The following is a 15,288-nucleotide window of genomic DNA, read 5'->3' as shown; positions in this document are numbered from 1 at the left end:
CACGCTGCTGCCAGTTGTTTGAAATTGTACATTCACCTTTGTGAGGATGTTATTATATATTTGTTTTATTCTCCACGGACTCCCTGTAGAAGTAGTAGTGGTACAGTAAAACCCCTCTTAATGAAGGTTACGGTAATTGGTCCCACGAAACCGGTCGTTAAGTAATTTGGTCGTTAAGCGAGTATATTAATTACATGTTAAAGCCTTAATTTAATCCAATAGCATAGAAGTTACCATTTTTCACCCAAAAAACGTACTTTCTAACACGTTCGCAGACGTACTCTTGGAGGCAACACATTTATTTAACACCAACACACGGGGTAACTGCCCCTTAACAGAATAACAACCTATGGTGGAGGACCACCAGGCTAACTACACTAATTACAACGTAACTAGCTACAACGGACTGGCCCACAGCTCGGGTCCAGGTCCATGTGTTGGAGACTCGGTAGAACATAGGATGTAGACGAAGGTTTCTTCAAGATGAACAACAACGCCAGTCCTTCTGGGGGACCTGGCTTATATTCTCTGTGGCGTGGCTGGCTCCACCCTTGGTCAAGGCCACCTTCCAGAATCCTCGAGCAGGATCTGGACCCGGACCACGTGACCACCCCTAGCCCCCACTTGGGACCCCTTTGTAGACTTAATCAGTCACGTGTCCTCTCGGGTCAACCAGAGTGCCATGGCCTTTAGTAACCCCGGCACTCCCACACCCTATCCTGTAGGGCTGGCACTGCATGCCAAGCGTGGTGCCACCTAGCGCTATTAACCAGTGCTCACCGAGCCCCTCTAGGGCCGGTACTACGCCCACATCATAGTGGTGTCTGCGATGTCATTACATCGCACGCCGTGCCTCTCTAGGGCCGGCACAGCAAAGTGACATCCCGCGATGTCACTACATATACATAAAGATACTCACAACATTATAAATACATTCTATTAAAAGAAACATGCAATATCAAAGCATTAAATCATGTTTACTGTACCTATAACAGCCCGTCGTTAATAGGGGAATGGTCAGTAAGTGAACACATTAGGCTCTATGGAGACCCGTTGTTAAGCGATTAGTCTTTCACAGGGGTGGTCGTTAAGAGGGGTTCTACTATATACTACTATACACTACAATATACATTACACTATACACTACTATACACGACACTATACACTACACATTGGGCTCTACCGAGGTCCGTCGTTAAGCGATTAGTCGTTAACAGGGGTGATCCATTCTCCTGCTAACGACGGGCTGTTTTAGGTACAGTAACAAATAATGAATGCATTGATTAACCATGATTCTTTTAACATTATGTGTATATAATGTTGTTAGTATCTTTATGCATTCATATACATTGTTTAAATATTATAGAGTACGTTTTTTGTGTGAAAAAGGGTAACTTTCGATGATATCAGAACGAATTAAGCCTTTCACGTGTATTTCTGATACTCCATTAACGACCAAATCACTTAACCACAACAATCAGCAGTTCTAAAGAAGTGAGTTTCTAAATACAGACGATGATGTTAAAGTGCATCATAGCTCCCAGTGGCTTTCTAATATCGGAAGGGAAGAGCATTCCAGACGGCCGCAGAAGCAGCAGCAGCATCTGAAAGCGTCGTGCGATGATGCGGTGTCCGTCAACATATAACCGAATGTTGTTGTGACAACCAGAACGGTGACGGCTACACTTCTAAAGTGTTCAATTAGGCCACTTCACCTTCAAGATAAAAATATCATCGACCAATAATAACTAACATATGAATCGTACCTTTACAACGGCTCCAGTGCGTGGACACACGTTCTGTTGAAAATTGTTGTTGGTAACTCCCTGCCCTGACCCAACGGTACACAATCCATAGATGCAAGTAATGGACACAATGGATGTCCCCGTGTTGTTTTGAAACTCATTTCCAGACAGGCTGAAGGCAATGTCCTCGGCTATATAAACGACGCTTATGGTGACAAGCGATTTTAAAGAACTAGAATCTATTACGTTGGATGTGAATACATTGTCGACCAAATAGAGGTCACGCTGTATGTAATAGGAATTAAAGTAGACCGCTTCTCTTCCTGTGTTCGACTCAAAGTTGCTGTTCGTGACTCTGGCTGTTGCGCAGTATTCAAAGTAGATTCCTCCAGCGCTGAAACAAAATGCAGCCATGTAGCTTCAATACGTGACAATTATGTTTCCCCCCCCCCCCGCAAAACAGCACAAGTAATTAAAGGTACATAAACATTTCTCCAGTTGGTGATTATTGTAATGTCAGTGTTTCTTGACTCTGTAATTGTAAATCAGATTTTATCGATGAACTTGCAGTGCAAATAAACAATTCAACTGCACTCAGCTCAACATCCACCCACTTCACCCACTCACTCACCCAGCCACCCACTCACTCACTCATCCACTCAGCAGCTCACTCACCCATCCACTCACCCGCTAACTCACTCACCCACTCACCGACTCACCAGCTTCCCCACACACGCACCCACCCACCAACTCCCCACACACACACTCACCCATCCACTCACCCACCCACCACCCACTCAATCACCCACCGAACACTCACTCAGTCACCCACCCACCCACACATTCACCCACCCACCAACTTCCCTACACACGTACCCACCCATCCACTCACCCACACACCACCCACCCACCACCCACTCACTCACCCAACCGCCATGCTCACGCTCTCTCATGCGAGACTCGTGGTAACACATTTTTCTGTGGTAACAGTGTTGATAACCACCACCTTCAGAATCAGAATCTGTATTTATCCTGCAGGAGCTCTTTTCTCACAGATGTCCAGTTAGGGGCATGGGATCAGAACTTTATTACACATGATAGCAGCTCAACGAAGTGGCTTATCATCATCACGTGGAAATGAGAGGGCCTGCTGTTCAGCACACCTGTGCTGGTGAGAGAGGCCTGCTGTTGATGGGCCTGCTGTTCAGCACACCCGTGCTTGTGAGAGAGGCCTGCTGTTCAGCACACCCGTGTTGAGGGGCCTGCTGTTCAGCACACCCGTGCTGGTGAGAGGGGCCTGCTGTTGAGGGGCCTGCTGTTCAGCACAGCCGTGCTGGTGAGAGAGGCCTGCTGTTGAGGGGCCTGCTGTTCAGCACACCTGTGCTGGTGAGAGAGGCCTGCTGTTGAGGGGCCTGCTGTTCAGCACACCCGTGCTGGTGAGAGAGGCCTGCTGTTCAGCACACCCGTGTTGAGGGGCCTACTGTTCAGCACACCCGTGCTGGTGAGAGGGGCCTGCTGTTCAGCACACCCGTGCTGGTGAGAGGGGCCTGCTGTTCATCACACCCGTGTTGGTGAGAGGGGCCTGCTGTTCAACACACCCGTGCTAGTGAGAGGGGCCTGCTGTTCAGCACACCCGTGCAGGTGAGAGAGGCCTACTGTTCATAACACCCGTGCTGGTGAGAGGGGCCTGCTGTTCATCACACCCGTATTGGTGAGAGGGGCCTGCTGTCCAGCACACCCGTGCTGGTGAGAGGGGCCTGCTGTTCAACACACCCGTGCTGGTGAGAGAGGCCTACTGTTCATCACACCCGTGCTGGTGAGAGGGGCCTGCTGTTCAACACACCCGTGCTGGTGAGAGAGGCCTACTGTTCATCACACCCGTGCTGGTGAGAGGGGCCTACTGTTCATCACACCAGTGCTGGTGAGCGAGTCCTGCTGTTCAGCACACCCGTGCTGGTGAGAAGATGGCGCCGATGATGGTAGCCTCAGCTGGTCGGTGCGCCCCGTTTTGTCTTGTTTTGTCTGTCAATTCAGTGTTTTGCCAAGATTTTCGGAGTTCTCTAACAAGAGACGAACTTTTAAATATCAGGGAAACAAGGGGTAAACGGTCGGGGGCTCTAGTACGGCTACGCAGACGCGGGATCCGAACAGTGCTTCCGAGCTTTTTCCTCTCCAACCTACGTTCACTGTACAACAAAATGTATGAACTTCAGCTACTGATGGTAAAAAACAAGACTTTCTTTCATCTTCTGTTTTGTGCTTCACGGAGACATGGCTGTGTGATTTGATTCCGGACACTTCGCTACAACTAGCAGGATTCCATCTTGTAAGATCGGATCGTGACATAGCACTCTCCGGCAAGACGAAAGGCGGTGGTATTTGTTTTTACATTAACAGTGGCTGGTGTGTAGATATCACAGTGATTCTGCAACATTGTTCTCCACTCCTTGAATCAATTTTTATAACCTGTAAACCGTTTTACTTGCCTCGCGAGTTCGCGTCGCTCATTTTGGTCGGAGTTTATTTGCCGCCTTGTCCTCAGGTTAAAGAGGCCCAACGCATGCTCGCCGATCAGATTCTGAGTGGAGCGAGCAAATCCAGATTCGTTGGTTATCGTACTTGGCGACTTTAACAAAGGTAATCTCAGCCTCGAACTCCCCAAATCCATACAATTCATTAAATGCCCAGCCAGAGAAGGGAACACTCTGGATCACTGCTACACTACAGTCAGTAGAGCCTACCACGCCGTCCCCCGAGCAGCACTAGGACACTCTGACCATGCCATGGTCCACCTGATTCCTGCACACAGGCAGAAACTAAAACTCTGTAAACCTGCTGTGAGGACATCTAAACAGTGGACCAGTGAGGCTGTGGAAGATTTGCGGGCGTGCTTAGACTGTACTGACTGGGATATGTTCACGACTGCTAACAATAGTCTGGATGAACTCACAGAGGCTGTGACGTCCCACATTAGCTTCTGTGAGGACTGCTGTATCCCAAAACGTACCAGGGTGAACTTTAACAACAACAAGCCCTGGTTCTCAGCAAAACTCAGAAGGTTGAGGAAGGAGGAAGCGTTTAGGAGTGGGGATAGAGACAGATTCAAGGAGTCGAAGAACAGGTTTAGCAAAGCGGTGAGAGAGGCTAAACGACTGTACTCAGAGAGACTAAACACACCAGTTCTCTACTAATGACGCTGCTTCTGTCTGGAGAGGGCTCAGGCAGATCACCAACTACAAACCCAGAGCCCCCCACACCACTAACGACTCCCGCCTAGCCAACGACCTGAACGAGTTCTACTGTAGATTTGAAAGACAATTGGACTGTCCTGAACCACCCCTTCCCACCCAAGAGGCCCCATCCCCCACCCATACTACAGAGACGACTCTCTCCTTTCAGGAGGGAGAAGTTAATAGACTTTTCAAGAGGCAGAATCCACGCAAAGCAGCCGGGCCGGACTCTGTCTCTCCAGCCACCCACAGGCACTGTGCTCACCAGCTGTCTCCGGTGTTCACCAACATCTTTAACACCTCCCTGGAGACATGCCATGTACCAGCCTGTCTCAAGTCCTCCACCATCATCCTTGTGCCCAAAAAGCTAAGGCCAACAGGACTAAATGATTACAGATCGGTCGCCCTTACATCTGTGGTAATGAAGTCTTTTGAGTGCCTGGTCCTGGCACACCTCAAAGCCATCACAGACCCTCTCCTGGACCCCCTTCAGTTTGCCTACAGAGCCAACAGGTCTGTGGACGACGCAGTTAACATGGCCCTCCACTTCACCCTACAGCATCTGGACGCCCCAGCATCCTACGCCAGGATCCTGTTTGTGGACTTCAGCTCTGCCTTCAACACCATCATCCCTGTCCTGCTTCAGGACAAGCTCTTCCAGCTGAACGTGCCCTACTCCACCTGCAGGTGGATCACAGACTTCCTGTCTGACAGGAAGCAGTGCGTTAAGCTGGGAACACAAGTCTCTGACTCCAGGTCCATCAGCACCGGAACTCCTCAGGGCTGCGTCCTTTCCCCACTGCTCTTCTCCCTGTATACCAACAGCTGCACCTCCAATCATTTGTCCGTCAAACTCTTGAAGTTTGCGGACGACACCACCCTCATTGGGCTGATCTCTGGTGGGGATGAGTCTGACTATAGGTGGGAAGCTGACAACCTGGTGACCTGGTGTAGCCAGAACAACTTAGAGCTAAATGCTCTAAAGACAGTTGAGATGGTTGTGGACTTCAGGAAGAATACAGCCCCACTCACCCCCATCACCCAGTTAGACTCCCCAGTAAAAAATTTTAGAGTCCTTCCGCTTCCTGGGCCCTATTCTCTCCCGGGACCTCAAGTGGGAACTGAACATCAGCTCCCTCACCAAGATAGCTCAACAGAGGATGTACTACGGCAGCTGAAGAAATTCAACCTGCCAAAAACAATGATGGTGCAATTCTATACAGCGATCATTGAATCCATCCTCACCTCCTCCATAACCGTCTGGCACGCTGCTGCCACTGCCAAGGACAAGAGCAGACTGCAGCGTATCATCCACACTGCTGAGAAGGTAATTGCCTGCAATCTACCAACCCTCGAGGACCTGCACACGACAAGGACCGTGAGGCGAGCGAGGAAGATTATGGCCGATTCCTCCCACCCTGGACACTCTCTGTTTCAGCTACTCTTCTCTGGCAGAAGGCTTCGGTCCATCAGGACCAAAACCTCACGCCATAAAAACAGTTTCTTCCCATCTGCTGCTGGCCTGTTAAACAAGGCCAAGGGCTTAGACTGATTTTAACATTTTATCTACATAATGACACCTTGCCGATATTAACTATGTTAACCTATTTGTATTTTTAATTTTTAAATTATATCTTAAAGCTATTTTATATTCGATATTTATTCAATTTTATATATTTCAGCCCCTTGGTGTTAGTTAGACTTTTAACCCTTATTATAGTAAGACTTGTTTAAAACTTATTTAAGATTTTAGTTTCCTATATGTTGAATGTATGCACCATCCTGCCAAAGTAAATTCCGTGTCGGTGTGAACTTTCATGGCGAATAAAACCCAATCTGATTAAATTTATATCAGCAGCCAAATAATCGAATTCATATTAAATATATATTAAAAATACAATATTTATTTCCCCTCTCCCCTTACGCTTTGGCACAGATCTATATCTAGTGCATGTTTCACCCAGTCCCCTTTTGCCTTTCTTCCTCGGGCGCCTTTGGTTAGTAATCATGTTCCTGGGCATGGTCCTTTGTGCCGTGCGTGGACCCCCTACGTCTAAACCCCCTTACCGTGCCCTCCGCGTGATCCCTCACGTTGGTGTGACAGCCGCCAAAAACTGATTTTATCAGGTGACAAGAGAGAAGCATTTCATCGGTACCGTGCACAAAACTCACATTTACGTGCAGAGACAGAAAAAAATAGATTTGCTTATGTCTCTACTGGTACTCGGGACTCTTGAAGTGGCTTATCATCATCGTCACGTGGAAATTTATAAACAGCAGCCAAATAATCTGAAGAGTCTAAACGCGTGGCATTGAATCTAAATGTGGAGGCAAACACGTTCGCTGTCCCTGTCTAAATAACAAGCAAGGGATGGGGGGGGGGGGATTGGTGGTGGCGTCAGCTCCCAGCATTGTGTAGCTCCCGGAGTAAGAAGGGAGAGAGTTTGGAAGTCTCGCTCGAGACCGTATACCATCGGTGTTTCGCGAGCTAGAAGACTACATGATTTGTGACTGAACAAAAAAGTCCGTTGCAAGATTGCGTGCGCGCTGAATAGAGTGCGCAGGTTGTAGGCCAGATAGTGCACAAGCGTGGCAGGAATATGAGATTACAGTTTTATTTATTTCTCCTAAATTGAATAGGCAGCACGGCCAGTGGGGACACTCTTTAACTTCATAATGAAAACAGTATAAGAATAGGCTTTATATAAGCATTATACCCTTTCTGTCAATAAAACAGTTGTGCTAAGATGTTCAAACACCAAATAGATACCATCTCATTGCAAGGCATCATCGAGTCTGCATTAACCACACATACCTGTGGCAAAACGTGCAAACAAACGCGCTCTGATAATATACGCATTGTAAATTTTGACTTAAAACTTTCGTGACTGCAGGAATTCATGTTCCTGGTTCTTTTAGTAAAGTGACGGAGATAGAAAATGAAAATAATAAAATAAAATAATAAATTGAAAGTAATAAAAGCAAAAAACCGACGACGTTTCGATCGCAACATAAGCGATCACAACACAAGTGGATCGCTTTGTGTTTGTTTTACTGTTTTTATTTATTTTCTATCTATGTGACTTTACCAAAAGAACCAAGACTATATACGCATTGTCTTTGAAACGGATTGGTCTACACCAGTTTCAAAGAATACATATATTATCAGAGGATATTTGTTCGTATTTATGTAATTTGGGGAGCTCATTTTTACACTGGAAAAAAAGTCCCCAAATATAATTAACTTCGGTTTACACCGATACACCAATCGCATAGAGTACTGGTGGAAAAGATAATATATTTGAGCCTGGCGTTCTGCGGGAGGATGTGGAGCTGAGTGGGCTTAAGTGGACAATCTGTGAAAAAGAGCTTTATAGCCCATCAGATTCCTCCGGTGTAAATACAGATTCTGATTCTTCTGATTCTGGATCGCATGGTGCTGTAGCTTCTGTTTGCTGTAACTGCTGTGCCTGCTTTAGCTGCTGTGTCTGTTGGTGTTGCTGTCTGCCGTAGCTGCCGTGTTTGACGTAGTGACTGCGTCTGCTGTAGTTGCTGTCTGCTGTAGTTGCTGTGTCTGCCGTAGCTGCTATGTCTGCTGTAACGTCTGTGTCTGTTGTAGTGTCTGTGTATGCTGTAGCTGCTATATCTGCTTGTCTCCCGTAACGTCTGTGTCTGATGTAGTGTCTGTGGCTGCCGTAGCTGCTAGCTGCCGTATCTGCTGTAGCTGGTCTCTGCTGTAACATCTTTGTCTGCTGCCTGCCGTAGCAGTCGTGTCTGCCATAGCTGCAGTGTGTGCTGTAGCTGCTGTGTCTGCCGTAGCTGCTGTGTCTGCTGTAGCTGTTGTCTGCTGTAACGTTTTTGCCGTAACTGCTCTGTCTGCTGTAGCTGCTGTGTCTTCTATAGCTGCTGTCTGCTATAGCTGCCGTTTGCCATAGCTACTTTGTTTGCTTTAACGTCTGTCTGCTGTAGCTGTTGTCTGCTGTAGCTGCTGGCTGCCGTAGCTGCTGTGTCTGCTGTAGATGATGTGTCTGCTGCAACGTCTGTGTCTGCTGTAGCTGCTGCATCTGCTGTAACGTCTGTGTCTGCTGTAGCTGCCGTCTGCTGCTGAAACCGTTGAATCTGCTGTCGCTACTTTCTCTCACCCTTATTTGTCTCTGGTATAAGTAAATATTCCGATTATGCTGCCTCCTATTGTAGTTGGCGTCTGCTACTCTTGCTACTGCTCTTGCTTTGTTCTCTGCTTCTATAGTGTTGTAGCCGCTGTTGCTAGTTGCGGAAGCTGTATCTGCAGCGATTGGTGTTGAACACGTTATGATTGTTGGTACTGGGGGCATGCGCGTATCAACGTCGAGGGTGGTTTAACCGGCCATGTCACCGATGCCCACCCAACGTGGGCATCACGGCGCCACAGTGGCTAGTAGGAGATGTTAACTACCTCGCCTGGTATACAGGAGGGTCATGAGTTCGATACCCACCCTGACGCCTGCTGTATATTTGGAGTTTGCATGTCTGTGGTCGTGTGGGGTTTCTCCGGATCCTCCGGTTTTCCCCCTCCACATTTAGAATCAACATGCGTTTAGAGCAGTGGTTCTTAACCTTGTTGGAGGTACCGAACCCCACCAGTTTCATATGCGCATTCACCGAACCCCTCTTTAGTGAAAAATAAAATGTGATTTTTTTCAAATTCAAGACATAGATATGTTTTTTACTGGTACACAAAATGAGCCGTGCATGAACATTACCTTGTTCAAAGAATAAAACCAACACAATGCATAAACTCACAACAAATTACATACCTGGAAATCAATGTGACTTCTGCTGTTGCCTTTGAGAGATCAGTTCAGATATGCGTGGCTTCACCTTGGCAAGTGCCACTCTCATGTCATTTTCACAGCAAAGTCTGTTCCTTTTCTTCGTTTTTATGTCCAGCATCCTCGAAAAGGATTGCTCACAAAGATATGTTGTAACAAATGGTATAAAAAAATCCAGGGCTTTCTTAGCAATAACTGGATACTTGTTCATTTGTCGACACCAAAACGTTGAGAGCGTTGTTGTTCTGAAGAGTTGCTGTTGAACCTGGCTCTGCTGAATTTCAATGATTTCGTCGAGGAATTCATCATTGACATCTGCTGTTTCAACAGCAAACGTGAACGGCTGTCTCACCCATGCTGGATATGACTCTCTTGTAGGGAAATATCCGTCGAGAGACTTTGCAAGCTCATCTAAGTGCGTGGCAATTGTTTGCTTCAGTTCCGTGGATGCAGAAATATCTCCGATTCCAGACACATCTTCGATCTTACTTGCACAGTCGTCCAGAAGCGGGAAGTTTGCGAAGTTATTGTTCTCTGTTCGTCGTTTCCATAACGGTAGCTTTTTTTGAAAAGCCTTCAGGTGTTCTTCCGCTTCCATGATATTGACTCCACCACCCTGCATCTGCTGATTGAGATGATTGAGAGCTGCGAATATATCAGCCATGTACGCTAAAATGAGAATGAACTCAGGATTTTTGAAGCAATCTGCATGGCAGTGTTGGTGCTCTTGCAAAAACAGGGCTAATTCCACACGCATGGCAAAAACACGATTCAGCACCTGTCCCCGGGATAACCACCGAATATTAGAATGGAGCAGAAGTACCTCAAATTCAGAGCCCATTTCTTTACACAGCTCACTGAAGATGCGGTGCCTCAGAGCACTTTTTCGCACATAGTTCACAGATTCCACCACAGTTTTTAATACTTCTGCCATTTTTGGAGGTAAGGTTTTTGTTGCCAACGCATGCCTGTGCAGAATACAATGCGTCACAATGATGTGTGGTGCATCGGCCTTTACTAGCGCACCAAAACCAGACTTTCTTCCCAGCATGACTGGAGCTCCGTCCGTACAAACTGCAGAAACCATATCCCATGAAAGATTGTTGTCTCTGAAGAAGTCATCCACAAGCTTCTTCACATCGGCTGCCTTCGTTGTTGTTGTAAGAGGCTTACAAAATAAAAACTCTTCTTTTATCATGTCGTCTTTCACATAGCGTACAAAAACAGTAAGCTGGCTTAGATCAGAAACGTCTGTGGTTTCGTCGAGTTGAAGGCTGAATTTTGCCGGGCTTGAAATCAGATCCGCGACTACTTGAGCCAAGATGTCTTTACTCATGTCTTCTATTCTGTCACTGACGGTGTCATTTGAAAGGGGAATTTGGGATAATTTACCTTCGGCCGCTGTTCCGAGTATCAGATTCGCCATCTTTAATGCAGCTGGTTTCACAAGTGTTTCACCAATGGTGTGTGGCTTGCCCTGCTTTGCGATCAGGTAAGCAACTTCGTATGATGCTGTCAGGATCGGTTTGTTAACAGGTACAAATCCAACAGCAGGCAGAGTGGCCCTTTCATCGAATCTGGCTCTCTTCACCCTGAATTCAGCAAGTGTTGTGTTCTTGTATTCCCCGTCTCCATGCAGCTTCAAGAAGTGTTCCTTTAGTTTTGCCGGTGCAAGACTAGAGTTGCTCAACTTGGCGTTGCAAATCATGCAGATAGGACGCTCACTCCCATCACGTTCCGTGATACATGAGAATCCATGTTGTACATATTCGTCCGACCACTTTCTTCTTTTGCCCGACATAGTTAGTATGGATAAAATATTAAAGAAATCACACGACGTACGACAACAACAGTCACACGTTGACTACTGAGTACGTACTAAATTCCCCGCAGCGCTGATTGGCCAAGCAGTGTAGCATGATCATCTGCAGCCAGTGATGGCCAAGCGGGCCGTGTGTGTCATCACAAATTTACACAATAATTCAAGTGTGTCCGGACCTCCGTGGCGGGGGCTCTGCCGAACCCCTGAGATCGACTCACCGAACCCCTAGGGTTCGATCGAACCCAGGTTAAGAACCACTGGTTTAGAGCAAGACCGTAGCCATGGAGTCAACATTGGGGGGGACCAAATCTTCCAGGGGGTCTGGGGTTCCCCCCCCAGAAAAAAATCTAAACTTAAAAACTAATTTCCTGCCATTTCCTGCCTAAAATATTAAAAAAATCCACTAACACATAGGATGGACTTTCTATTTATGTTTTACAATGTCTTAGATTGTATTGTATTACATTGCTGTTTTTTCTTTTTTTACCTTTTCTTGTTTCATTGTATGTAATGGCAGAGATTAGGGATGAATAAAGTACAACCATAACACAATCATATAAACAGAAATCTATTTCATAGCAATATATTAGGGGGGGCATTTTGAGCATATTTGAATATGGGGAGGGGGGGGGATGTCCCCCCCCCCCAATATATATTATAATTACGGCCTTGGTTTAGAGAATGTGGCTACTACTACAATTTTCCACGTGACGATGATGATAGCCACTTTGTCGAGCTATCCGTGTGTCATAGCCAGGTCGCTTCTGAAAAAGAGCTAGATAACTTTTACCTTACCTGGTAAAATAAAAAAATGGGTTGTAGTTTTAGTTTATGTGCCACTAGAGAACCTAGGGCAAAGAAACCCCAGAGCTATTCTGCAGTCGACTGATGGGTTGGGGGAATTCGAACTTGACCGCCAAAGTTTGTGTGTAGTGGAACCGTTGCATTGCATTTTCAGAGGGTAAACAATAATTTGGGGGGGGGGGGGGGGATAACGGAAAGTAAAAAAAATATCGTCGAAAAATAAGAACCGTGAAGGAAAATATCACCAGTTTAACACGTAGGCTCTCGCGGCCAATGTTATCTATAATAGAGGTTATTTTGGATTGTCCCTCTATTTAAGACCAAAACAGGAGGAGGATTTCTCCACAACCCTGGCCGTTGCCTGATGACACTGGTTGTAATTACCAGCGAAACATCACGGTACTCGAATTGTAAATGTTATGGGTTTACTCTCCAACACTCAACCGGTGTGCTGAACTAGTAACGAATTGGCACGTTTTGTTTACATGACAAAGTCTACTAATTGGCCCTGTCAGTTGGTGGCAGGTTTAACAAGACATTTTACATTTAAGCGATCAAACCCAAAAAACTCTTATGGAAAATAGTACCATTTACAAAGGTGTACCTGTTATTTCTGAATGTTGAACCAGACACGATCACATTCAGTGAGTTTGAGACCTTCAATCCGTACTCCTCACTGCTTTCGGATACTGTGACATTGCTCAGTGACAATGCACCGTTTACATCGATAACGTTCCCATGATTATCTGAAAACAAAAGCTGATGTTAAAATGTAAAAATATGCACCACTGCATGTGATTAAATGTGTATATATATACATACGGAGAGCGGTCGTGTGGCGGTTAGTGCGCTGCCCTATGAACCTGGCAACCCGAGTTTGATTCCGCGCTCACGGCCACCAACACCAGTGACAATAATCTGAACCGGTCCTGGGCCTCTCCTAGGTCGACTCAGTCTCAAATGAGTAGCCCGGTGCGGTGTGTAATAAACATCGCCACTAGGGAGATAAAGGTGGCCGGGCATGGTGCTGGCCACCCACCCCCTCGTGGGCCACAGTGCCAGTAGCCTTCACAGGTGCTGCTCGATCGCAGCAATTGCCCCAACAGTCTGTTAAAGGCTATACGGAGGATCTGTATCTTAGTATATGAACCTTATGGTGGAACTCCGGGGTCCAATAAGCCCCCGGCTCTCACATAAACTGCGTTGCGACATCATTTTATGTCTGTTGAAGGCGAACAATACAGAAATTTGCTTCTCTCTACGAGCTCTACGTGATGCGCTAATCAAAGTTTCAAAGTTTTGTTTATAACTACAGCAATTTTAGCAACGACGGGTGCTTGGTGAAGAACTAGAGGATTTATTTCTGGTGGGTCGCGGCGTTTATGTGCGCGGTGGGACGGAGTCGCCAAAAATAAATAAATTACGATTTTGACTTCCGTTTATTCGGGACCCCGGGGTCCCGCAATAAGGTTCATATACAGCAACATATATAATACAGTAACATTTATAATGTACCGTATACTTCTATTTTATTTTGCACAGGTATGGACCGGCTTCATAAAGTCAAATATATTACCTGAAAACGTTGATGCGGTGATGCTTATCTCAGAATTCTGTCCCCAGGAACGGATCTCCAAACCGTAGCTCTCTGTTCGAGATATGGAGCTCTCCGTGATGAAAATTCGGAGCTCGGGGCCAGTGAAGGTCATACCTTTTGCTGCACGGGAAACCACCACGTGTTCCAGTCTTACCGTTTGCGTCATGGGACAAGAAACGGTCAGATACAGTCCAGTCGAAAGGGAATTGTCTATATAAAACACACATACATGAATGCAACACATTAGTATATAACACTTCCACTGCATACATTTGTGTAGTGATTAATTCAAAACCGAAAGTACTCACCCGATGTTATGAACACAGCATACATCAAGACATGGATATTCAGGAAGTGAAAAACAAGCGCCTCTGATTGGTACTGAACTGGGGCTGAAAGGGGATTGGTTAGAGGCAGGGGAAATTACAGGGATTGGAGGTAGAAATACAACACGGAAAGATCAGGAAAACGGAGGGATGATTGACAGGGAGAGACGATAAGAATCTGTTCGGAAAAGTGGGAAGTTGATTGGCTGGAGGGAAAGCAAAAGGTCAAGGAACCTTCGGAAAAGGGGCTTGAGGGATATATTAAGGTGGAAATGAAAGTGAAGGGAATCTTTGAAGACCGTCGTGTCTCGTGCTGGAAGAAAAAACGACTCCTATTAATGAAGACTGCTGTATCGGGTGTCACTTTACATTTAAATAAGCGCACTCCAACACTTGTGCAGTAACCGTGACGACCCGCATTTGAACTGTGACGTCGACGCGCAATGCCTTCTCTCCTCTTAACATCAAATTAACCTCATGGTGGGACCCCGAGGTCTCGAATAAACGTAAGTCAAAATCGTAATTAATTAATTTTTGGTGACTCCGTCCCACTGCAACCCACCAGAAACCAATCCTCTCATTCTTCACCAAGCACCAGTCGTTGTCAAAATTGCTGTAGTCATGAACAAAACGTTTAAACTTTGATTAGCGCATCGTGTAGAGTTCGTCGAAAGGAATAGATTGCCGTATCGTTCTCCTTCAACAGACATAAAAAAAACATCGCAACGTAGTTTATGGGAGAGACAGGGGCTTATGGGACCCCGGGGTCCCGCTATAAGGTTAAAATAATGTCACGGGAGCCTTAACGCACCCCTCCCCCCACCATGACTCTAATGGCGCATAGTATTTTGGTTTGTACAATCGTAGTGTTAACCTGGGCGGCCGCTGAGATTGAACCGTGAACCTCTGCAACAAGCGGGCTCGATGCTCTACCACTCGAACCGATTTTTGCG

The 15,288-nt window shown here is 46.4% G+C and overlaps 1 protein-coding gene across 1 annotated transcript in view; it reads right to left on the bottom strand.

Moving 5' to 3' along the window:
• The window catches only part of LOC116958620 (uncharacterized), a 183,578-nt gene that overhangs the window by 92,449 nt on the left and 75,841 nt on the right, over positions 1-15,288 (bottom strand). Inside the window, exons 24-26 of the mRNA XM_076057213.1 lie at positions 13,989-14,219; positions 13,017-13,158; positions 1,767-2,139 (exon numbers count right to left, since the gene is read on the bottom strand). Coding sequence (XP_075913328.1) covers positions 1,767-2,139; positions 13,017-13,158; positions 13,989-14,219 — 746 coding nt within the window. The remainder of the gene's footprint in view (positions 1-1,766; positions 2,140-13,016; positions 13,159-13,988; positions 14,220-15,288) is intronic.

The sequence above is a fragment of the Petromyzon marinus genome, chromosome 80 (genome assembly GCF_048934315.1).
Source record: "Petromyzon marinus isolate PM22_M1 ecotype Great Lakes invasive population chromosome 80, UKy_Petmar_22M1.pri1.0, whole genome shotgun sequence".
Lineage (NCBI taxonomy): Eukaryota > Metazoa > Chordata > Hyperoartia > Petromyzontiformes > Petromyzontidae > Petromyzon > Petromyzon marinus.
The sequence above is the reverse complement of the archived record's forward strand: the minus strand, read 5'-3'. Positions and strand labels throughout refer to the sequence as shown.